Raw genomic sequence first — 26,638 nt, 5'->3', positions numbered from 1 at the left:
TGTGTTCCAGACGATATCCTGTCAACAGTAAAGGATAAAAACTTTGGCAAGTTTTTATACAAAACTTCTAAATACTTAATTAAATAAGCCTGACAGAGGAAGTTCAGTTCTGACTAACTCATTCATTAGAGACTAGATAGGCACAGTTAGAATGAGAGTAAACAATTACTTATATGTAAAAAAACATCTTTTATAATAAAACAAGGAATCAAATTTGAGGTTCTGACTGGTCCTTAAAATGTTACTTTTTCTTATGAAGTGTATAAACTGAGGCAAAATGGTGAATGCCATGAGCACAGGGAATTAGACCCTATCCTTTTTTATCCAGTGGTTAAGATAGCATATAGAATCCAATAGTGTCTACGAACTGCATACACTGAATCTCAGATACCATTTGGCTAAGAGTTCTATGTTCATTAGCATCCAATGCTTAGGAATCATCTTTACCAGTTTTATTCAGAAGCAAATCCAAAAGAGAACTTTATACACAGAAATATGCATTGTAAGAACACCAGTGTTCTGGGCTATCCTGGCTGCTTTTCTGTCCAGTTAAATTTGGCCTTTACAAGTTCAGTAAAGGAGCAGAGAGAAAGCATACAGCCACAACTAATGAAGAGGTGGTTAAGGCGCTGCACTTCCAAATGGCTGACTGTGGTTAGAGTCCCAGAGCTGGCGGCTTGTAAGTTAAACCGGGCATGTGTGGGTATATGCCCAAAATCCCAGGAGGAGAATGGAATGAGACTATCCTCCTGGGGAGTGATTTCTCACTTTCCCTCTTACTCTCCCTCTTCTCTTCGTAGCAAGTGAATGCACACTATAGCAAAAACTTAAAAACAAAACAAAATAATCAAACAAAACTTCCTCACTACCCACATCCCCACAGCTTCTGCTCTGCTCTGCTTTGTTGGCTCAGTCTACATCGAGGGTTTTTTTTTTTTTTTTTTTTTTCTTTTTTCCAAACTCTATCTTGTATTTTGGGTTGCTGATATTTTGGGGAATTAAGTAATATGCCTTCAGAAAAGGTCTTCCTCCTAAGCGTTCAAAGCAGCGCGTCAGGAGTGAACCTGCACTTGAATGAAGCAAAATATGAACTTCACAGCAGCAGGGACTGTAAGTGCACATTCAAAGGCTATTTCTGCCACTAGTTGAGGGTCTTGGGTAAATAAGGCAACTGAGACCGAGAGTGTTTTTCTGCAAAGATGAATTCAGATCATACTATGATAAAATAGCAATTGTTCTGCATCATTTTAAAAGTAATTATATATTTTTGAGGCTAATCTAGAAAGCTTCATTCAAAAGAGATCTTGTAAGTCTAGCAGTCAGAATGACAAGATGAGTGTCAGAAGTCATTACTAAACATAGTTGGTAAAAGGCAATTCCCAAGATGAAATCCAGATTTAGAATGTCATTATTTTATGTTATGAAATGATGCTAATTCCTAAGACTGGGACCTGCACTACCTAATAGTCATGTATAACTATTAAGTTCTGGAAATGTGGCTAAGTGCAAATGTGGAGTGGAATTTTAATTTTTATTGTAATTGATTTAAATTGAAATCTAAAAACTGATATTTGATTCAGTTACTCAAAAATTTTTAAGTATGTTTGTGACAATTTGCATATATATATATACCTATTTTTAATTGTAAATTATATTGAATCTAAAACAGATCAAGTGTTTGATGAATTTGGTGCTCAAATGTAGAGATGTATTGATGGTGTAAAATACATACAAGATTTTGAAAGATTATTAAAAAGAGAATGTAAGACATTTCATTAGTAGTGTTTATGCTGATTATGTGTTGTAATGATATTACATGTATATTAAACTAGATAAAATTATTAAAATCAATTTAGAATGTTTTTGAGCTGTTTAATGCAGCTACTGAAAATCTTAGATATACATATGTATCTTGCATTTTGCCATTGGGTGTGTGTGCTCATTGGAAAGAGAGAGAGAAAGAGACAGTGAGAAATTACTCCCTGGGGGGGATGGCCGTATCACAATCCCTTCTCCTCCATTCTCCTCTTAGGATTTTGGGCACACACACATGTGCCTGGTGTGATTTTCAAGCCACTGGATCTGGGACTTGAACAGTATAGTCAGCCATGTAAGAGTCCAATGCCTTAACCACCTGTTACCTTCTGACCTCTCTTGCATTATATTTCTGTTTGACACACTGTTCTGGATCAATTACTGCTTTATTAAGTTTAGACATATAGGGAACAATTTTTGCAGATTAACATGAAAACCCATTAAGAAAAAGCTATACAGGGACCAGCGGTTGGCATAATGGCTATGTCGCTGTACACCCATGTAGTCAATTACAGTTCAAGTCCTGGACCTGGTGGCTTAAATTCACACCAGGTGCATGTGCGTGCATGCCCAAGATCTTGAGAGGAGAATGGAGGAGAAGGATTGTGGTGTGGCCGTCCCCCTGGGGGGTGATTTCTTACTTCTGTCCCTCTCTCTCTCTGTCTTTCTGGTGAGTGCACGCACCCTATAGCAAAAACCTCTCCTCCCCACCACCACCAAAAAAAAAAAAAAAAAGAAAAAGAAAAAAAGAAAAAGCTATACATAGTGTTGTATATTATTGATGAGTTAGTAAATGCATGCATGTAGTCATATGTATTCACAAGAAATGACAGAAATATTGACTTCCTATTCAAGAAGCAAACATATATTAATAACTTAAAAAATTTATTAGGTTGGATGAGACTGCAAGATGGGCTATTTTTTATCCCAATTGTACAGCAGAGAAAATGAAAATAACTTGTCCAATATTGTATACCCAATAAAGAGCAGAAAAAAGGACTGAAATACATTTTTTCCAGCTTGGGAGTTTGTACTCTTCCTGTTACACTGGATTGCCACCCAGATGTTGTGAAGCAAAATACTATAAATATTTCTGGGACTAAATGCTTCTACATGGCACCCGAATCTATATAATACCAAGATTATAAGACTGACTGGGGAGCAGAATTTTGAACATCTTAATCTTCCTTAGCCTTAACGATATCACCTACTTTACGACTAATCACACACTGACCTGTGATAGCTCCTATACTTCTGTCTTCATTCTAAGTATCACGTGGATTTCCATCTTGCCTGCTCTTTGTAAGGCAGTATGTCACACTTTACAATTCACCATTGCTTCTACTGCGGTATTTTTGGACACAGGGTGTCCTCAATGAATATTTGTTGATTCATGGAAATATTTTTTTAAAACCACATCTTTGTGGGAAGAAAAGCTGGTTAAAAACTATACTGAAAAATTGTGAATTCCTAATGCAAACTTGCCTCAGCAAAACAAGCATACCCTCTGTCTTGATTTCTGCTCCTCCTGCAGCACAAGCATGTACTTTGTGTCTGGTTGCTCAGTGGTCCCACTGAATTAACATCCATCTAAAAACTCGGGAGGAACTCCAGAGCAGGAGAAAATGGGCCATAATATTTAAGCATAAAGTGAAACTGGCAAACGTTCGTATATTTTTCGTTGGGCTTCTTTTTCATTTGGGTAGGTAGTTCTTTCATTCCCTTCCATCTGCTCTTGCCAGCCATCTCACCACTCCCTTCCTCTACTTCTCTCACTCCCGACTACTCACTATTTCGCTTGACATGCCTTTTCCCTCAATCCTGCCAACCCATCTTCTTTTTCAAAGACCTTTGAAAAATCCCACTACTACCACGAAACCTCCCTTAACCAAATAAAAGGGGAGCAGTTATTTCCCTCACCCAATGACATCCTGAGAGGAAATAATTTTGAACTCCCAAATCCAAAAGGGATGGAAATAATTAAATATGTATCAACATGATGAAGTTTTATTGCTGCATAAATTTTCAGTTTGAATTATTATCTCTGTTGTCAACTATATTGCTATGAGGTTGCCTATTCACGTAACCCTCATTAGATAGCTTTTCCAGAATCTGTTGATGTGCCGGCATGCCATGTTGACATGTGATCCCAAAGTGCCATGTGTGGGGATATAGTCTTTAAAATTCATTTTAAGTCTCTTTATTTTGCATTATTCATTCAGAGAATGGAGAATGTACAAGACAGTATAGATGTAAAGTTTATAACCTGTTGTTTCATTAGATGCATCTCTTCCTTCCTAATTTACAGGATGTCTATAACCATGTGCCGTCACTTGTTAATTGTTACCAGAGCACTCTGTGGCATTCTGAAGTACTTACTGTCATGTCTTGGCAGCCTGTAAAAGTTAATGCAACTTCTAAAAGCTTCCTTGCGTAAGGGAAGGGAGTAGGCACTGGGAGAATTGGATTCAAACAGCTTAATGGGATGGTTTGAATTGGAAAAAAACAAACCCCCAAAAAACCAAACAAACAAAAAAAACCCACCAAAACACACACATAGAAAAAATTATGCTTTCAGAAATTTACCTAAGACTAGGAGACATTTTCTCCTTGAGGGATTTATGCAAGTATTCATGGCCCTGGAAAGTGCACAGCTATCCCTAGAGGGTAGCGATAAAAGTGAAACAACTGATAATCTCAGTGTGTCCTAGTAGGATCACACCATGCGTAAGGATGAATGAACACAATAAAAACATCTGACTGACTTGGGAACCAGCAGTTAGTGTAATGATTATGTCGCGGGACTCCCATGTAGTTGACCACGGTTTGCGTCCCGGACCTGGTGGCTTAAAACTCACGCCAGGCGCGTGTGCGTGCGTGCCCAAGATCCTGAGAGGAGAATGGAGGAGAAGGGATTGCGGCGTGACCATCCCCCCTGGGGGGTGATTTCTCGCTTTCTGTCTCTATGTCTCTCTCTGTCTGTCTGGCAAACGCATGCGCCCTATAGCGAAAATCTCTCAAAAAAAAATAAAAACAAAAAACAAAAACAAAAAACATCTGACTGAAATCATACTGAACTCATTTTTAAGATGTGTTATCTTTGAAACCATTCATTATGCCTTGGATTTCTGTGAAAAATCACATGTATTTTCTTGGAAGATTGTCATATGTAAAAATAGTTAGACACCTTAAGAGTAATTGACACCCCAAAACTACCCCAAAGTAATCCACTGTACTCCACAGCATCCATTAGGTGCTTATTTGATATATAAATAATTCAAGATCATTTGGTCATCTAAATTTAGTATTTTAATTAAGAAAACACACAAAACTTCTGCCATTTTATAACCTGGGAAGAACTATGAAATGACTGTAACAGGGGCTGTACACCACAGCTGCAAAGCACCTCCTGTTACTTGGGTGCATTAAGTAGACTGAGTAGTCTCAAAAGGTAACACCATCATCACTTTTCACCCTCAACACAAATGTTCTATTTAAAGAGCATTACTTTGTATTCAAACTAAAATTTCAGAACAGTTTCTCAAGTAATTGCTCTGTCTCTCTACTTTTTAAAAAAGCAGATTGCATGAGCTAAATAATCATCCGTGTTTTTAATCATATATTCAAATGAAACACAGGCTGGATCTTGGGAAGATACCAAACATGCAGCATGTATCTGTTCCCTCCTCTCTGACTCTGTTGCTACTGTACTTTGAGTCTTCGTCATCTCTTTCCTGGGCTATCCTTGCAGTGATTGTTGCTACCTCCATTCTCAGCTGAGACTTCCAGAATTAGCTGGGATCTGATCATGTTGATCCCTGCTTAGAAACTGGTGACGCTGCCCATTGTTTTCAGGATAAAGCCCAGATCCTTCACCAGGTTCTGCAAACCTTCTGTCATCTGTCATCTGACCCAGCCTGCCTTTGCATACCATCTGTCATTTTCCTTTAGGGACCTTGGGATCCAGTTGTCACTTACTGAACTGCTCAGGCACTTTCCTATCTCCTTGCAATTGCTCATGCTTTCCTCTCATCCCTGTAGCATTCTTCGAGTTCAAATGTCACAGCCTCTGTGGAACAATTCCTCAGACTCTTCCCTCCCACTTAAAATGATGAATCATTTCCTTCTCCAAATAATTATTTAGGTCAATATCCCTAAGTCTCAGCATAATGCCTGGTGTAGGTAGAATGTTTATTTAATCAGAATTTTGTTCTCTCTGCAACTTTTCTGTGCCCTTCTTATACCTAAGTAGGCTGCCTTGGACTGTGAAGCCCCATCGAAGGCAGGAGCTGAGCCTGCTGAATCACTGTGTACTTGACCACAGTGCTCTACACATGTAAGCATTTAATAATTGATAAGAAGGGAAGGGAGGACTGTTGATTACTCTCAGGCACTTCCTGAAGCTTGTTCAGGCATGTCCAATTTGGGCGGATGCTTTGAGTACATGCACCTTAATCACCATGATAAAATCTTTGGGTTCAGAACTTTTTTTCCCTCCCTCCTAATAAGGCAATCAGATTCTCCAAATAAATATAAAACAGCAGCATCCTACACATGGAAAAAGACCTCAATCAGTAAAGGATTAAATTAGCTCAGCAGATTTCACTGAGCATAGTTTCCTTCCAAATTGGCCAAAGTGGCTGGAAGGCTTAGAAGAAAAGCTAAATTAAATCCATGTAACTTAACTGACATTTAGGCAAATAAAGAAGTTAATATTTTTAGAGAGAGCAATCCTTGACAGTGCCCACTGAGTTATCATAAAAACAAACAAACACATCTGAGAAATATTCTTTCAAATTCACTGATCATTATACACACAAAAACCAAAAACAAATAAAAAACTGTTTCTCTCTAACTTCGAGTTTCATAGACACAGCTGCCCAAAGTTCTCATTTCACAATGGTGAAATTAATCTTGTGAAGTCACTCAAAGAAAACAGTTGAGAGTTAGAGGAAAGAGGACTACAGCTGAACTTAGATGTTGTTGTTTTCTGTGAGCTGATCTATTGATGGGATAAATGCAAGTTTAGTTTGACCATAAAACTCCCACATTCACTTGAGTAATTTTATTCACTTAGTCCACATTTAATAGATTATTAACAAGAAATAATATGTCCTGAAAAGGGCTGAAGAGTATAAAAGTGAAAAGAAGGTTGATTCTCAGTCCTGGAGAGACTAAAGAGGCAAAGCACAGTTACACAACAATGTCATGATTGCTACCGTTGAAGTATGTAGAAATGGTGGGGGAAGTAGGTCAGTCAGAGAAAACTTTGAATGAAAGGTGACACTTGATCTAATACTTGGGAGAGGAGTTCAGCCAACCTTCAAAAAGCCCAAGATTCAGGTTTAGTTGTCTGAAGCTCCCAGGAAATGCTGCAACTGTAACATACACTAATGCCTTGCTACAGTATTAGTCACTGTATATGACTCTGAATTTAGAAAGAACATACTTAATCTTCAACATCTTCAGAGGGTTTATCTTCTGAGTTCCAGAAAAATACTTCTTGACTTAAATAGTCTGTTTAGGAAGTGATAAAGTTCAGATCCCAAGCCAAGAATATGTCACAAAGAGACTCTATGATTCTTCAGTTCCTGATCATATTGTCTTGGCAATGAGCAAACATGACAAAACCATTAACTCATGTAGGGATTTAGACAAGCATTAAGTAAATTAGAAATAATAACAATAATAACTATGATTTATTGAGAAATTAAAAGAGTGAATATACTAGGCACTTTATAAATATTAACTCAGTTATGATTCTATGGGTACATAGACATAGATGTACATATTTATTTATAGAAATTATGATTATAATAGATATACTTTTTTATATATAACATATATATAGAGAGAGTTTGTGTATTTATGTGTGTGTATGTGTGTGTATAGTCTCTTTACATTATATTAGTACATTTTTTCAGAATCAGAATTTAAGAAATTCACTTGAGATCACAAATCAAGCTTGTGTCTGAGGCAAAACACATTTATAACTATCCCAAATCACAGAAAAATGTTTGTTCAGTCAAAAGAAAACCACATAAGCTTAAATCAATTCTTTCCATATTTTGTATTACAATAAAAACCAATAACTATAGGGGACAAAAAGGCAGAAAAACTATAAAAAGAGTTAAAAAAACAAACATTATGGTTCCTGAATGTACAGAAAGATCCAAGATTAAGAACCACAGTTCCTAATGTAGGTATTGAACCTTTCCTTACACCTAAATACAATGAAGAACCAACTTTGCACAATGGGTCTTTCTTCTTTGTGCCATGTGACCAGTATTGCATCATTTCCCTTTCTAGCAGGGTTCGGTGAAGAATGTGATTCACTTCTGTTTTCAGCAAGAAAAAAATAAAAGCAAATAACCCAAATGGGATGATACTCCTGGCTGACTCTTCTGGACTTTGTTAACTTTCCATTTAAAGTGGAGAGAAGACAGGCTCGGACTCAAATTCTGAGCTCACATAATGTTGCTATTTCCAGGAGCATCAGGCATGGGCAGATCTTTTGTCATTAATTTAACACTGTCCATAAGGTACATTTTAATCCTCTCTCCCTTGTGTGGGTCAATAGCAGAAATTTCATAAAAAAACAGTGAATTAAATATATCAGATGAGTAGATGTCTTTCAATATAAAATATGGCTCCATCAGACACAGACTGAAATGGGGAGGGCTGTCCTAGGAACAGTATCAACAATTTATCTCTATCCTTTCCCTAGAGCCCAAAGAGCATTTTCATTCTCCTGGCCCAAGAAGTGACAGTCTCTTAGTCACTCCCTAAAACAAGCGCCTTGTCTGGCAGAACAATATGATATTTAATGAGTTCACTGGGCCAGTTTGATGGCTGTTATTTTGTATACGAGGGACACTTGAGAATTGTTGAGTGGGTCTTCCATCACTGGAGTGTGTACACTTCATGAGTAGCTGTATCTTCTGCTTGAGCTCATTTAATACTTAGCTTTTTGTTTTTTTAATATAACTCTAGGTAAGCTTTGTCTCAATTTCTGTTATCATGCCCTGCCAACCCAGGCTCTCAAATCTCACATAAAGAAAAATATAGACAGTAGTTGATATTATTTCTTTTACCCTAAATCATATTTGAGGCATTGAATTATATTCTCACCCCATCCCTGGGCAATGACCATGACTAATGCTCTGAGGATATCATTGGTATTGAGGGGATTGAGTCCATTTCTGCATTCCAAAGAACTCTTTCTTTAAAGAGTTTTAAATAATTATTAATTTTATTATTATTATTATTATTTTAAAATTTGTTATAGGACATGTGTCACAGAGAAAGAGAGAAAAATGAGAAAGCAAGTCATCAGTTCTGGGGCCTGAACCATGGTCAGCTATGTGGGAGTTCAGCGCTTTAACCACCAAACTACCTGCTGCCCCCCTCCACCACCAAGGAACTCTGAAACCCTTTAAAAATGAATAGTTTGGATATATACCATCAACAAAATTAATCCAGATGATGAGAATGGTGATATTTTAATTATTCAATGTGTTTGCAAAAGTACTTGACATGCAAAGCCTGTCTATGGAAGCCTCACTCTAGAGCTAACACACAATGACAAACATAAAGGAGAACATTGATGCTCAAAGCTGTGAGAAGGACTAGACTGTCCTAGACAGGTAGTGGCAGCAGGAAGCCAGTAAGGAGGCATTTTCAGTGCTCCAGATGGGAAGTGACAAAGACCTGGAACCAGGCCTTGGCAGTGGTGATAGTGACAAAGATCCAGATGTGGAAGATGTCATTTGGAAAGGAAAACATGACACATTTTAGCCGTGATTTGTACGAACAACAATGAAGGGCTGACAAGAACTCCAGTTTCTTGCCTGGGAGTGATAGTGAAAGTCAGCATTGATTCTGAGCAATCTCAGTCTAATAAGGGACCTGTGAGAAAGACATGAAGTCATGGCTGCATCAAGCTGGTGAGAAAAGATCTTGTTTGGAGACATACATTAGGAATATAGGGACATAATAGGGAAAATCTGGCCTTTAGGACCAATGAGTGAGATTAATGTGCAACTAATAGCCACTTTGACTCACAGATAAACAATGTTAATATTTCATGGAGTTGATTACTGGTCATATTTTATTGATTTTACTTATAGATTTTTTTTTACTTGACACTCATGTTCTTTATTTTTTTAAGGTTACTTATTCCTTCTATAAGAGAGAGAGAAACAGCACATCCAACAGGGTCCTGACTCTGTGAGCTCTGCCCAGCCTTCAGATCATGGCAAGCATGATCTCTGTATACCAAGGGAGGTCTAGACTTGAACTGGGAACCCTTCTCCTCAATGTGGGATTGCCTCACAAAGCATCCCTGGAGTACTTTTCCTTAAGGGTGGCCAGCTCAGGTTTAAAATAATCTCAGAGTACTAGAATGTTGTTTTATTTTTCTGCTGCCTATACAAACTGCGCCAAAAGCTGGAAATAATAAGTCAATCAGGTAACAAAAGATACATTTCTCCTATTTTCAAGAAGAAAAATTCCCTGTAGAAGTTTCCCAACAACTGAATTGCAGTGAAGAGCTTGCACTAAAAACTGAGAAAGTAAGGATAGGTGTCTTTCAAACTTCCTGGTGGGAAATAAGAAGAGGAATGGTGGGATGGGACTGACTGACGCTGGGTTGCCACCAGGAATAGAGGTTCTGGAGCTAGAAGCAGATTTAAAATGAGGCACCATCACCTATTGATGCTCTCCCTCGGGGAAGTTGCTTATTTGTTCATGAGCGTTAAGTTTTTCATCTATGAAACGAATCTCAATAGGTTCTGATGACATTTAAATAAGATAGTGCTTAGCACTGTGCTTGAAACCCATAAGTGCTTACTAAGTGCCAGCTGTTTTTATTAAACCATTGCAAGACTTAGCTGAGAGGGTTCATGAATAGGTAAAATGAATCATGATAAAGCCTCTTCAAATTAATGGCTAAATATGAATGATAGGATTAAAATATAAATTTCATTGGAAAATATTGATATTGACACAAAATGGAAATATCTGAAAACAGGAAAACTGTTTTGTCCTTTTGGTATCTAAGAGAAATATTAAGAGCAATGTCTTTACTATCGTTGAATGGCATTAAATAAATACTGTATTTGTTTCTTTGAACCTAATAACAAATTTCAATAAACAATATATTCCCTTTTTTAAAAAAAATTTCCAACTAAGAACTGGGTATAATCTTTATTATTATTATTATTGAGAGAGATTTTTGCTAAAGGGTGTGTGTGCTTGCCAGAGAGAGAAACAGAAAGCGAGAAGTCACTCCCAGGGGTGATGGCTACACTGCAATCCCTTCTGCTCCATTCTCCTCTCAGAATTTTGGGCATGCACACACATGTGCCCAGAGCGAGTTTTAAGCTGCTGGGTCCGGGACTTGAACTGCGGTCAAGTACATGGGAGTCCAGCGACATAACCATTACGCCATCTGCTGATCTCAGAACTGGGTATTATCTTAAAGAACTCAAGTGTCTGAAATAATAACATTCTCTCTTATCTAATTTATTTTAAGCAGTAAGACTCCATTACTTTTACAGTGGGCATTAGAAAGAAAACTCGGGAAATGTTCCTTTTCCTGAAACTAGAGGTAAAGAGTTATGTAATTTTTATTTTGGGTATTCTCCAAATGTTTTACCATTGCTTTTTGACAAATACTACTGCTAACTAACTAGAGAGTATATGTCAATATGTTCATGCTTTTACTGAGGTTCATCAATGTTGCCTACTGTTAATCAATATCTTGATCTTGCAAATAATGAGAGGCAACATAGTGTAGTGTTTATCCTAGAATCTACATTTGAGTCCTAGCTCCATCACTTATAATGGTTCCTTCATTTTTGCCCATCTGTAACATAGTGTCATGATGAAGATTAGAGAAAATGTTGCTTATAAAACCATTTAACACAGCTCTTGACACTTTATAAAGGCATGAAATATAAGATACTATTATGACATTTAATGCAATGTCATATAACAATAGGTGGTCAGTTACCAATAATTATGTAATATTATATGGTCTTTATGACCATCACTATTAGTTGCCTGCCTTTTTTTCTTGGTAAAAAGGTAGCAGGTAGATTCCCTTGTCTCACAGAGGATGGACCCAGACCAGTGCTATGGCATGAATCATGATTCATCTATGCCACCTGACAATTCTATTCAACTTCAGCTGTGATTTGTCCAAGGGTAGGCATGCGACCAAATTCCAATTAGAGGAATACAAGAGCAACTATAATGGAGGTTTTATCAAAATCTTCTACTTATAAGAAAGCTATAACCTGGGACTTCTTGCTTCCTGACTCTTAAGAGAAGCAAAGCTATTTGGAACAGAGGTGGCTGTCTTGTGATCACACAGTGACAAGTCTAAAGATTAATCTGGGTCCTTGAGCTTCTAAACCCACCTGGAACCTCCCATCTCCAGACTGGAGGTTGTACAAGCTAATAAAAAGTCTTTATTCTTTCAGTCATTATAAAGTTATTCTATCATTTATAGAAAAAGCACCTCAAGTAACATGCATTTCAAATACTAGATGGCAAAAAATATGTTCTATGTATTAACCATACCACTAAACCTGTGAATGGCATATTACCATCTATAATTAGTGACAAGAGAAATGTAGAAACGAAAGCTACTGATCTTCAGAATCTTGTAATCATTTCCAAATTTCCTTCCTTCCGCCTCTCTCCTTCCCTCCATTTCTTCCTTCCTTTTTTCTTTTCCTTCTCCCTTCCTTCTACAAAGCAGTTGACTAACTGCAGATGATACATTTGAATTTTAATGCCTCTACCATTGAAGAAAGTGAGTCTAAGGACTGAAATGGTTAGAAAAATGAATAAAAAGAGAAAGAAAAAGAAGTATTTTTGGATACTTAAATTTTTTTTTGCTAGAATCTTCATTCTTGTTCATCATTTTTATCTTTCTTAAAATTCAAGTATTTAAAATTGTTATTGAAAAACAAAGTAGTTCATCCTGCCAGGCTTTTGAACACCTTCAAAACTGATATTTCAATTGGTGTAAACTAGGATTAGCTTTCCCATAATGATAAGCACTGGTGGGTTAAACGGAATGCAAAATCATCAGGCAAGACACTAAAATGTGTCTGATTTTCCTATTTTGTTGCAGCCGATTCAATCAAACAAGACAGAAAGGAGACAGGTTGTCTTTTACTCTCAAACTGGGAGAGGCGCTGAGAATAGGCTACCACCAAATCATGAGAAAAGTCAAATAAACACCCATCGGTAGCCCTCAAAACTCCCTAAGGAAGCTAAAATTCTCATTAGAAAAGATGAATTTGGAGGAATGCTAAAACAGTACAATTGATACCATAACTAAGACCATGTTGTTATTCAATGGCAAGGCCTCGTTTTCAGGGAAGATCTGTTCAAAATGTGGTTTTTGAGAAACTAAAAGTTTAAAAGCCGACTTTTTTTTTTAAAGAAAAACTACAACTTGTCTTCTAATTGGTGCTCTTACTTGTAAAGATGAAACTGTCTATAATTGCTAAGGCAATCTACTCATTTAGAACAGCTTTTGTTTCTAGTTTTGAAATTCTTAACCGCTGCCACATTGCTTTCTATGTGTGAAGTAAATGTGAACAATGCAGCAAACCAGGCAAGGTTTCAGACAGAATTTTTTTAGTCTCTTGCATCCTTATGGCCTTTTATTTTTCCTTCTTATTTTGATATGGTTTAACTGAAATATGGTATCAACCAAAATCTAGGAGAATATGCTTTAGTTTATGATCATATATTTTAAAATCCTAAGAATTCCAGCAATTTCCATAAACAAAATATCTTATTTTTTAGGAAAAGAATTCCTGTCTCCAGACCAAAAATGCTGGCATTTTAGACTGGAGACAACCCTGCTCAAATTCAGTAAGTTAGATACACAGTCACTTTACTATAAAAAAAATAAAATCCCCAAAGCCTGATCAGCTCTGTAGTGTGATAACCTTTTCTTACCCAGAAAACTGAAAAACAAGTTAGTCTTAGGAAGCTGACCAAACTTAGAAAGCCAGGCTTGAGAACTAGCCTCTACTTATCAGTGAAGTTCAATAACATACATCTCGACTTTCTTCAGTCTGGCTCTCATGGTGTAGGAGAAGTAAGAAAGAAATATCATGACATTTCTACAAACCTCACTTTTCAGTGGAGGTATTCAAACCCTTCACATTAATCAGTGAGAAACGAAGTGTCAGGTTTGTTCTTTTTGTATAATGAAGAAAGAGCGCAGACAACGAAGGTCACACATAGAAAAACTGCAGAGAAACAGGGAAGAAAAACCCAATCTTGTATTTGCACAACTGAAGCATTTCATTGATTTGACTCTTACATAATAAGGCATTTTATTGATTGGTCAAATCCCTCCTGCATAAATATAACATTCAAATGGAATTTTACCAATGTATTGCCCTGGTTAATCTAATACCCTATCCTTTTCATAGTTGCCAATATACATATTTACCTGTTTAAGGCGAAACTCAAAGAAGTCAGCCTAGTGTTTCTTAAGCTTAGGGGGGAAAAAAAACTTTTAATGGGTATTTAACTGCATATTTCTATGATGCTGAGCTTGTGGCATTAGTTGAGAAATTCTGGAATTTTGAAGCTGTCTTCCACTGCTACACTACTTTGAACTTTGCAATTGATTGAGAACAACAGAAGCAGTCAGAGTTATATATCAAATTAGAGTTGATAAAAGCACTTAATGCAGATTTGAATGCCTTCTTGAAAAAGATTTCAACTCCCTTAAATTGACATAACAACAAATTCTACAGCAACATAAAAAGTATTAGCTGAAATGTTATGGCTTTGGCTTAAATTTCCATCTGCAGCTCATCAAATGACTAAACAGTAGAAAGGAATTAAACCAAATCAGACTCATTACAGAGTCTGATATGCTGGCAGAATATAAACTTTCACTGCTTAGCATCTGGAATTTTTGGTGACTAACATTTAAAGGCTTGTGCTTATATGCTCTGTGAAAAGAGAAAAATGTTTGTAAGGATATAGGTGAGATATCTGATCATAGACCTTAACTTACAGAAATATATATTAATAATTCATTCTCTCTCTCTCTCTCTCTCTCTCTCTCTCTCTCTCTCACACACACACACACACACACACACAAACACACCTCTTAAATCACCCAAACATTCTGAAGGGTGAGAGAACCATCAAATTGAAGGAGACCGAACTTTAAATGCATCCCATGTGGAAAATTCTAGTAAACATGATGACTCTTCACATTTTTCTAATGTAAAGAATGGCCATCTGAAACGCTTGCTGTGCTGTACACTGATGTCCAATCAAATGTTCCAGGGAAATAGTGAACATTTCCTTTTTTCCTTCAGCCATCTTGTTAGGACAAATATTTGAAAGAATTCTTATAGAACATTGCCTGCAAACACCAGGATTCCAATTGTTCTTTGATGTAATAAAAGTAGAGATCCGTAAAGTTAAAGTCAACAGAATCTATCAAACACACCTTCCCCAGTAAAATTCTCTAGGGTCTACATTCTCTCTGAAACATCACAGGATTCTGCTCCATCGGGTTAAATTCTGAGAACTTCTCCACTAATACACCTGAATCCTGAATCTAACAAGGAAGAAAGAGAAAACTGACAGCCTTGATGGGAGGAGCCAGTTGTGATACATCTATGAAGTTCCTCAACAAAGTGTGTCGTGTGCAGAGTTGATACTCAATAAATAAATACGGAATAGTAGTTGCCTTCCTTTTCTGACACTCTTGAATAGCAAGGCATAGGGGAGCAATAACCAGGTAAAACTGATGCTCAGGTAGTAAGTTTCTTAGTGTAATCCTGCATGGAAAAATAAGAAAAGATGTTCTCAAAGAAAAGGGTATTCCCATGGCTCCTCCAAACCCAGGAAATACAGTTTTTCAGCTCAAAGAAACAGAGAACATGCTCTTATTCATGTAGCCAGCATTTGGAAGATGGAGCAATAGTTAAATAAATATGATGAATGGGATCTGTTAAATGAGAGAGATTAGGTAAGAAAAAAATTGGGTTAAGCTGTGTACTGTCTTGTTCCACAAATGCCATTCATGTTTCCAGGAAGTGGCCGCTTGCTAAACCTTCTGCACTGGGGTAGTGTGCAAATAGTGGGTGGTTCCCAGAAGGCACCACATTGTGAAAAATTACAAGTGTTTTAAAAAGAGAACTAAGAAAAATGCTGGCATAGAAATAAATCCAGAAAATCTTAATATGTATGTTTTATAGATGGACTCACCTCTGTATCTCTTAAGTGATAAATACTGAGCTACACTGCATTAAAACAAAGAAAGCCCTATTCAAAGGTAAAGGCTATTATTTGTTATTTAAACGAATTTGAACTCTCACAAATATACTTATGTGACACCATAGGGGTATCTCATACCACAGAAATGGAATTCAGGAAGAAATAAATCATATCCTTTAAACCATGAACAATGAAAAGAAGCAGTTTATGGATAATTAATGCATCTCGCTCATCAAATGAGGTAATATGCTTGAAGGTAATGAACATTAAATACTACAAGGCAATTAATAAATTTAAGGTTTGGCACTACCAACAGCACCTGCACAAAAAGCTTGTACATGGGATGGGCTATCAATCTCCAGAACAGACCCAAAACATGATAGAATGCTATTTTTCACTAGCCCAAACTCTCTAAGCCCAGGTCATTCTGAATATCAAACAAGCCTTAAAAAAAAAAAAATAGAGGTAGTTAATCAGATGATCAAGATGTATGTTGGGCCATTAGAAAAGTCATGATGCATTCTCTATGTTTTTCTATGCAAAAATGCGTCAGGACTTTATCAACTACCCAATATAACCTATTCAGTTCCTTGAAACTATACCCACAAGTAAACTCATGAGTCATGGGTATTAAAATGTTTTTGAAACACATATCTTTTAAATAGAGTACTTGCATGTTACATCAATTGAAACTTCTAATTACTGGCAACTTTCTCAAATGTCCTGGGCTATTCCCAGATTATTAAATTGTACAGGTCGTTTCTCCTTGCTCACTGCTGTCTGCCTCTCTGCTTCAATTCTTGTTGGCAGCTTCACCGAGCAGCATGCAAAAGCAGGCAAAGAAGCTGAAATTCAATCACTTTGCGCTGCTAGTTCTGCAGGCAGTTTTATGGGAGAACAGGCCACAGTGATCAGGTAAAATGAGATACCGGAATTATAGATAGATTTCCATTCTCCCTGGAAATATTCTCCCTGCTCCCATTGCTAAAGATAATTAGAGGCTTGTTACTGTTTCCTAAACAAAAACACAGCATATTAAAGAAACCTCAGCAAGGTGAGTAAACTACTGCTCTAACAGAAATAAAGGTTATACATACATTTTTATTCACTGAAGCTACTTTATTATGTATTTATGTATATTTAACTAGGGGGAAATCACACTCCTAGTGGAAGAAATCTATCTTTTTACTATAATCCAGTTTCACGAATGTGTGTGAGTTGAATCACATGATCCTAGTTAGCAGAACTGCCTATGTGTTATTTGCAATAATAACAGAATAGACTTGCGAATACTCAGATCTTTCAAACAAGCCTGTGCTAAGGGGTTGATGTTTTCCAGCCCTGATATTTTGAGAGAGAGAGAGAGAGAGAGAGAGAGTGCTTCAGAGGCACACAGGGAGTGCACAAAGGCACAGGAGGGAGAGTGGGAGGAGGCAGTTAAGAACTGGCAGAGGCTTGAGGCATGGAAAATGAAAGTGCCTATAAAACAATAAGTTCCCCAAAGTGTTCTTGATCCTTTGGTCCTCTGGGTGATTAAAAAGACAATGCAATTATCATCTGGAATGGGGGAGGGCTTTATGGCACTCACTAGCATCCTGTCTTTGAGCAAATCACTTTCTTAATTCTCATTTTTTAAAAAAATCTGTAACTTGTGGATAATACATTACATTGCAGGGTCACTTTTTTTTGACAATAAAAAAGAGAGTGGTCTTGGGCCCCCTTTGTCCAGGGTAATCTCACCCAGCATTCCAGTATAATTATTAACTTTCACTCTCAAAATGTCCCAGTTTACACAAATAATTAAGTGGTTGCCCTATACATAAACCACCAAGCATAATATTTGAATAGAGTAGCAGCTATTGTTATTCTAGGGCTGTTCATGCATTTAAACAAACAAAAAATATTTCTAATTTGACTCAGTCATAAGTCCAGTGATGGGCCTTCTCTATTTAGAGAGATGGACGTTGATTTGGGGTTTTGTTTGTCATGAGGGTTGTTAATCTACTTTAGCCGAAGTGACCCCAAGGCCTTAGAGAGTGTGTGTGTCATCAAACATCTAATGGTCCCCAGGGACACTAGAGTAACTCTCCTGTAAGTGCCTGAAACAGTGCTAGGTATTCCCTCTTTCTTCCTCAAGTGTAGTAAGTGTGCCTGCACTTGAGCTGTACCGCCCTCCTGACTTAGGCAAGTCAGTTAGCTTCCTCGATTTTACACTTCTTTACACCAACTCTATAAAGCAGTTAAAACTAACATTAGTCTTAAGATTTTTCTGAGCCCTGTGTCACGTGTCTTTGAGGTATACTCGTAAAGTATATTGGGTTGTCTGAAAGTCATGGTATTTTTCCTTTTTTAAAATTCAATTTTTAATTTTATTTACAACTCAACAAATATGCAGCCATAAGTACCGCTTTGCAGCAAATCAGAGGTTGTTTTCCATCCTTCTTTGCACATGATTTCTCTCTGACCCAGAGCTAGGACCCCCACTAATAGCATTTTTATCATTATTCTTCAATTCTGAACCAGAGAGAGATAGACAAAGGGAGAGTGAGAAAGTAAGCCACCAGTTTTGGGACCTGAACCATGGTTGGTCATACGGGAGCCCAGTGCCTCAACCACCATGTCACCTGCTGGCCCCAGTCATGGTATTTTTTTGTTTTTCTATGCAAAAATGTGTCATGACTTTTTTGACAACTCAATAAATCTGCAGCCATAAGTACTGCTTTGCAGCAAATCAGAGGTTGTTTTCCATCCTTCTTTGCACATGATTTCTCTCTGACTCAGAGCTAGGTCCCCCACTAACAACATTTTTATGTTAGACAGATACTGTCCTTGTAACATACCTGAAAAATATCAAATCTGATTCTCCTGATTTATGCATGTTTTTCTAGGACAACATCAGATATACTGAAATGCACACCAGTCTCTTCCTACTGCGAAGAGCTCACTCGGTTCTATGGAGCAGTTAATTTGGCAATGGAATTCGACATACTAAAACAGCTAATGGGCATTCAAAGTTTCCTTCAATGGGGTAGCAAGATTTGCTGAATGTTATGGGAAAGATGCACACAGCACTGCCAAGAGCCAGGTGTGGAATAGATTCTGAATGTACCTTTATCTGTGTTCATGCTCATGTTCACTGGGCATCATGGGGTAGACAGAAACACAAGGAAGCCATTTAGAGTGCTCGGATGGGTGTGGGAATCCACACACCAGCTCTATGTAGTGATACAAGTGAGTCCTTCTTTCCTGTGAAGTAGCTTGGAACCACCTGCTCTAAACTTTTTTTGTAGTGAATGTAAAAGGCCAAGGTGACTTTCTGCCACTGAGAAGATGCCCAGATCGACTCCCATGTAGCTGGAAGGTATGTACTTAGGGAAGGTAGTAATATTCTAATAGTAGCTGAGATGGGGAAGGAGGTGAAGTTAAAAAGTAATTCTGGCAGAAAAAAAGCCCAAAGCAAGTAACAAATTCTGACATCTATTCATGTTGTTCTCTTCTGAAGCAGTGTTGAAGTGTCGACGAATCACAGAATTATCTATGAAGGATGCCAAGACTAAGGAAAGAACTGGCCTAAGTCTGATTGTAAGTAAGTTTAAAGGGGAGGGGGGCTTCAGAATACATAAATAATATTTTAATATTTATCAAGCACAGTGTGCTCAACATTAGGCTAAGTACTGTGTATCTTGATACCTCATTTACTCCTATGAGGTAGCCATTACTTTTGCTTCCATTTTACAGATGAGGACAGTGAGACAGAGTGGTTAATTAACTGTCCTAGGTAATACTAGTGTAGGAACCAGAAATATGAATCATGCCTGTGTAGCCTGAAATTTGTGCTTTCTAGATAAGGGTGTACCAGGGTAGGGGGCTGACATGGCACTGATTTGGGAGAGAATTAGTTATACATGTATTAGGCAGAAAACAACCCAAGAGGATGAACAAGCTCAATGAAGGCCCTGAATGGCAACCACCGATGCTGAGTGAAGTGGGAGCTGGGGCGCTGCCTTGGACCCTTAGGAGACCACTGGGGCATTCCCGGTGAAACCGAGACGGTCATGTGATGCCTGTGGCCATGTACACCCGTACACCCAGGGGTAGGAGCGAAGAGAATCACTGGGCGGAGGGCTGAATAAAAGCAGGGAAGGTCCAACAGGACAGGTGTCCGCAGGGAAAGGCGAAGCCTTGCAGTGAGGTCCAGACATCAAGGTCATTTTCATTCCCAACTCCTTTCAAATGAATGGGAAGCCTGACTGAGTGGGCGTCAATGAAGAGGACAAAACCACACGGAATAAAAAGCTAATACATTTTACCAGGCAGACGTATGTATTTAATTAGCTTGTGAATTCTTTGGAGAAGACAAACATACAGAAAAGTACATTTTCATCACAATGTACCTTTTTTTTAATGAAAACTTTAACCTGGAAATGCTTTAAGAATCATCTTTCCTCTTAGTACTGCCTTAGAAAGCAGTCGGCCATAGTTATGAATTTGTCTTACTGCTTTTTAATTGTTGCACTTTGTAAACAAGCACCGCCATATAATGTGGGAGCTGATTCCCTATTCAGGTATGTGGGTGGACATCCTCACCTTGCAAATCTGTGCGGCTAGGCGTGCATGTGCAGGCACAAGTAGCTGCCCCTCCCCCCATGGGGCATCCTCTCAGCCAAGGTTACACTGAGTAAGTTGAGCCCTAAGGCTTCAGTTTTCTATTCTGTCTTCCACAGGGACAAGTTCCTTTCTCTCTTAGCTACTGAAAATATGTAAAACTTAGCAATGAGCGGTATGCTTGGTGATAAACAGGTTAGTGTTGTAACACGCTTAAAGAAGATAAACATAAAGTATATTTCCTCTTCCTCTTTCAAGAAAGGACTGAAAAACGTTCTGACCCCCAAAGGAATGCTGGAGAACCACCAATTTCACTCTCCTGAAATAAAGATATTAAGATAAAGAACAGGGACTGTGTCTTATTCACCTCTTATAGCCCATAGTCTGGCATATAGTAGGTGTTCAAGAAATATTTACTGAATAAATTGGAAGAATTCAAAATTGCATCACAAAAATTGTTCAAATAGAAATGAACAGTCATTTTGAACCATTTTCTGATGTTTGTAGTGGGGAAAAGGGTGAGGAGTTTAGGAAAAGTAGAGAGAATATATACTTTATAGAGAGTTATTTAAAAATAGATGGGAGAGATTTTTTAAAACAAATCCCATTGGCTTTCATTGTCACAACACAATTTTCTGTCTAATGAGGCCATGACAAAGACTGATGGATGAAAATAGTTTGGCCTTGGAATAATCAAATGATGATTAAAAACCACATACTGATGTCAAACTCACAAGTGAGTTTTTGTAGTTATTGAAAAACTGTTCTATACAGAGCCCTATATGTCAAATTATTTTCATTAATCAAAGGGTGGATAGACAAAGGAAGATTCACTCTTGAGTGTGAAGTATTACACAAATAATGAATCCAAGTTAAATGATTTATGGCCTTAGCAAATAAAAGAATGCTGTTTGGGCAACAGCACTGGTCCCAAATTGTTTCCCACTTGTAGAAAAACAGCTTCAGACAAGCCCCATGTTGTATACAGTGGTGCCAAATGACCTGGAAAAATTGGTTTCTGTGGATATCATTTAAAGATCCATATCCCTGAACACCTTAAGGCTGAAGGTACTTTGGCTTTTTTTTTTTTTTCTAAGCAATTATGCACAGGTTCTTCTGCCCAGGTTTTGTTTACATAAGAACAATCTTGGCCACAGGTCATTTGTGTAGGAGTTAATTAATCGCCAGATCTTTAAATACAGCTAGGTTAATTGGTATGGATGTAATATAAATCAAAAATTTTCTTGGATTTTTAAAAAATTTTAAACAATTAAGGATCTGTAATACCTGCTGGTCTATTATCTCAACCAAGTACAAAGGCTGGTGGTGAGACAGAGAAGACTTTGTTTTTACACTGCTTGGAAAATACAAGGAATCACTGATCACCTGAAGGCCTTATTTTGATTCCAGACCGACGATGGCTTAAAGGTTGTCTTTTTAAAATTGCCAAAATCATTATGTAGGTCAGAAATGGAACTTCAGAAGCCACAATGGTCTGATACCCCTATTGGGTCAGAACCTCACTTGTTTACATTTTGGAAGGGCACATTAGTTGGACTATACCAAATACCAGGATTTTTAAAAATTCAAATATTCAATGGCATTCTGAACATTTCCACATGGATGAGGGAGAGATCGAATAAATCTGCCTCAACACACAGACACCTCTACGTACAAAAAAGAATCGTAGGCTTTGGATTACCAAGTACTTTTCTCTTTAAAGACAATACCCTAATAAAACAATTACTAAGTACTCTGAAACCCTGCCACACCCCTTTGATTAAATCACACTTCACAAAATATTTAGATAAAGCCCAAACACATCAACATCGAGGCAGGAAATACAGCCCTGAATACCCGATCCTGCGCTTCACCAGTCTGAAGGGCCATCTCACTTGACAATTTAATCAAACAAAATCTACTGTAATTCCATTGCAGCCTTTACATTAAGAAAAACTGGTTCCGTCTCTGACAATTTGATTTTCTCAGCAGATGGAAGCAGGGGGAAAAAAAAAACTTCCTTGGCTTACAAACATATGTGTCCAGTTGAGATTTTATTTCTCCAACCTTATGCAACATCCAGCAAGCAAACAAACAAAAAGGTTATTTTCTATTACTCACTATTACTCCAGGATTTCAGTAAATATTTGATACTGATCTCAAAGAAGCCCGAATCCTGCTGGCTGGCCATGTCTGCAGCATACAAAGAGGCTCCTAGGACCGGGAGCCGCTGGAGGTGCAGGTACCGGGCGTGGAGATGTGCCTGTCACAGGTTAGTGATGTAAGCGGGGGGTCAGGAGCGGAGAAGGAGGTTCTGCAGATCCACCTCTGGCGTTGGCCGGGAGTCCTCATTTAAAGGACACCGAGGAGCGGGAGAGAGATGCTCGGCCGCTCCTCCTCCTCCGGGTCCAGGACTTGCTTCTTATTTGCTGGGCGCTGATTTCCCTGCAGCCCTCACAGGCGGCCGCCGCCGCTGCTTTCATTTCTGGGCTGCCATAAGCAGAAATGCCTGCTGCCGGCCGCCCACATGCTCTGTTCGAGCCAGGTACGGTACCGAGAAGTCCCCACCTGAACTGTGATCCGCTTTCTCCAAGGAGAGAGGATTTCTTGGCCCGTCTCCCCGACAAGGCACCGGCAGCCTCCCTGCCCACACCACCCGGCCGAGGGATGGGCTGCGAACGCCGCCCCCCGCCCCTGCCCACTGTCTCAACCTGAGCGCCACTCAGCCTCCGCCTTGGCTGGTGGAGCAATGTCCCCGCTGCTGTGGCTCCTGGATCTTCGGAAAGGCTCCCAGTTTGCAGCCTGGGTGTGCTCTGGCTGCTACTTCCCCTTGTGTCTGTCCCTGAAATGTACACAACTGCAGCGCGCTGCGGTAGGCAGGGCTGCACCCTGCATCTGGCTGCAGCGACGTTTTACAAAGCCCCATCTGACAGCCTTTTTGCAGCAGGAAGCTCCAACCCAAGAAGACGTTTGCTTAGGCCTTTTCTTCCCTTTCTTTCATGGACACAGTGAAATCTACATTTGTGCCACTTCCTCCCAGAAATGAGGTCTTTTTGAGGGCGTCTGCCTGAGCCCGAATGTGTGCACCCTAAGGGGACGATGCGAACTGCTTAGTCTGCTTGTTTACAGAATGACACAGACTCACAAGGAATGTTTTTCAAACCTCTAATTTCTAAGAATCACTGGGCCCAATAAAGCTTATTTTATTTGTATTAAAATGGTAAGAAGCCAAAGTATTAGATTCCTTGCTGTACAATGGCTTTTTACTTCATGAATTCTTGGTATCAGGTGTCCTGACTTCATTTAGCTTTGTTTCACGTTATCATTTAGCTTTAACTCGTGGATTAAATAAGAGTATTGTATTTTAGTAATGACAGGCTATGTCTGAGTAGGTGGGATTGGGCCAACCATCTCATTCATCTTGGGACATTTAGGATTAATGTTTTCCAAAAGAATTCTAGATCATGCTAATAATTTGTAATATAACAAATGTTAGACAACCTCCCAAATCAACACACTAATTGGACTTCGTAGATTAACAGTTCATTTGAGAAATGAAAAGGAAAAGATTTTATATCTAACGAAAAGAATTTTTAAAAATTCAACACTAAGTAGAACTTTTAGAGATATGTCCTGAAATGTCCTAAGACACTTTATCAATATAATGAGCCTTTCAAACTCCTTATACTTATACAAAAGGCAAGCACTCGACCAGATTCTCAATTCCACTCAAAGCACTTTATTCTCAGAGAATCTCTCATCAGACTGACTTCTTTTTAATTCATACATGTATTAGAGTTGATGAGCTAATTTTCTGTTATCATCTGTATTCTGAATGTATGGATTCTAGGTAAAATAGGACCCAAACATTTTTACCTTGAAAAATTACATCTGAATACAATTTTCTCCCAATTGTCAGAGGGCATGAGCAGTGCCCCCGCTGCTGTGGCTCCTGGATCTTCGGAAAGGCTCCCAGTTTGCAGCCTGGGTGTGCTCTGGCTGCTACTTCCCCTTGTGTCTGTCCCTGAAATGTACACAACTGCAGCGCGCTGCGGTAGGCAGGGCTGCACCCTGCATCTGGCTGCAGCGACGTTTTACAAAGCCCCATCTGACAGCCTTTTTGCAGCAGGAAGCTCCAACCCAAGAAGACGTTTGCTTAGGCCTTTTCTTCCCTTTCTTTCATGGACACAGTGAAATCTACATTTGTGCCACTTCCTCCCAGAAATGAGGTCTTTTTGAGGGCGTCTGCCTGAGCCCGAATGTGTGCACCCTAAGGGGACGATGCGAACTGCTTAGTCTGCTTGTTTACAGAATGACACAGACTCACAAGGAATGTTTTTCAAACCTCTAATTTCTAAGAATCACTGGGCCCAATAAAGCTTATTTTATTTGTATTAAAATGGTAAGAAGCCAAAGTATTAGATTCCTTGCTGTACAATGGCTTTTTACTTCATGAATTCTTGGTATCAGGTGTCCTGACTTCATTTAGCTTTGTTTCACGTTATCATTTAGCTTTAACTCGTGGATTAAATAAGAGTATTGTATTTTAGTAATGACAGGCTATGTCTGAGTAGGTGGGATTGGGCCAACCATCTCATTCATCTTGGGACATTTAGGATTAATGTTTTCCAAAAGAATTCTAGATCATGCTAATAATTTGTAATATAACAAATGTTAGACAACCTCCCAAATCAACACACTAATTGGACTTCGTAGATTAACAGTTCATTTGAGAAATGAAAAGGAAAAGATTTTATATCTAACGAAAAGAATTTTTAAAAATTCAACACTAAGTAGAACTTTTAGAGATATGTCCTGAAATGTCCTAAGACACTTTATCAATATAATGAGCCTTTCAAACTCCTTATACTTATACAAAAGGCAAGCACTCGACCAGATTCTCAATTCCACTCAAAGCACTTTATTCTCAGAGAATCTCTCATCAGACTGACTTCTTTTTAATTCATACATGTATTAGAGTTGATGAGCTAATTTTCTGTTATCATCTGTATTCTGAATGTATGGATTCTAGGTAAAATAGGACCCAAACATTTTTACCTTGAAAAATTACATCTGAATACAATTTTCTCCCAATTGTCAGAGGGCATGTGCACTTGCCAGAGAGAGAAAGGGAGAAAGCATCCCCTCAGAGTGGCATGGTAATGCTGCTGTTCCTTCTCCATTTTTTCCATCAGGATTTTGGGTACCCCCACACAGTCCAGCATGTTTTTCAAACTGCCAGGGCAAGATTCGAACCATGGTTGGCCATGTGGGATCTGGCCTCTTTAACCACTAGTCTATGGCATCAGCCCCTGAAAATAAACTTGAGACCCAAACCGATTTTATCTGGTGCCTCTTTCACATTAGACAGTAATGAATGAACAGGGAGGACATACGATGCCTAAGAATGAATAATCACTGGGCCCTCAATGCAGGGCTCCAGTTTCCCTCCTGGCACCAGTCCTTACTAGCATCACGATCTAAGCCAAGTTATTAACCTTGCTAAGCCTTAGTTTTCTCATCTGTAAAATGGGAATAGCAGTTGTATCTACTTTCCACAGTTGTTGAAAAGAATAAATGACATTGTTTATGAAAAGTGCTCAGCAGAGTGTCTTGTGTATAGGAAACACTTCATTAAATTTAGCTATATTGTTATTAATTAACCCTTAGTGTCTCTGAATAGAATGTTTTTTAAGTTAAATATATTTCTGTACTACTTAAGTGACTTAAAAGCTATACTACTTTTGAACTACTTGGGAATAGCAATTTGGACACATTTAAAATCAGCTGAACCAAACATATTATTCTATATTGTTATTCAAACATACAGAGAGATTCTCTGTTGATATAAAAGAGATCTTAACTGGCTTTTAAAAGTTTTCAGTACTACTTTAAGCATACTAACTTGCTGAGAATACTACTCATATATATTTCAAGG

General features: G+C 38.3%; 1 protein-coding gene across 6 annotated transcripts in view; it reads right to left on the bottom strand.

Moving 5' to 3' along the window:
- Positions 1-26,638, bottom strand: part of FRY (FRY microtubule binding protein) — a 505,649-nt gene that overhangs the window by 277,685 nt on the left and 201,326 nt on the right. The window contains exon 1 of one of the 6 annotated variants that reach the window (XM_027775683.1): positions 22,822-23,916. The exons of 4 other annotated variants lie outside the window; for them this stretch is intronic. In XM_027775683.1, coding sequence (XP_027631484.1) covers positions 22,822-22,891 — 70 coding nt within the window. In that variant the 5' untranslated portion in view covers positions 22,892-23,916. Of the gene's footprint in view, positions 1-22,821; positions 23,917-26,638 lie in introns of those variants that run through there. One more of the 6 variants, XM_006158436.3, reaches the window with a different exon arrangement.

The sequence above is a fragment of the Tupaia chinensis genome, unplaced genomic scaffold (assembly GCF_000334495.1).
Source record: "Tupaia chinensis unplaced genomic scaffold, TupChi_1.0 Scaffold000597_1, whole genome shotgun sequence".
Taxonomy (NCBI): domain Eukaryota; kingdom Metazoa; phylum Chordata; class Mammalia; order Scandentia; family Tupaiidae; genus Tupaia; species Tupaia belangeri.
Note: the sequence above shows the minus strand (reverse complement) of the source record. Positions and strands in the feature narration are given on the sequence as shown.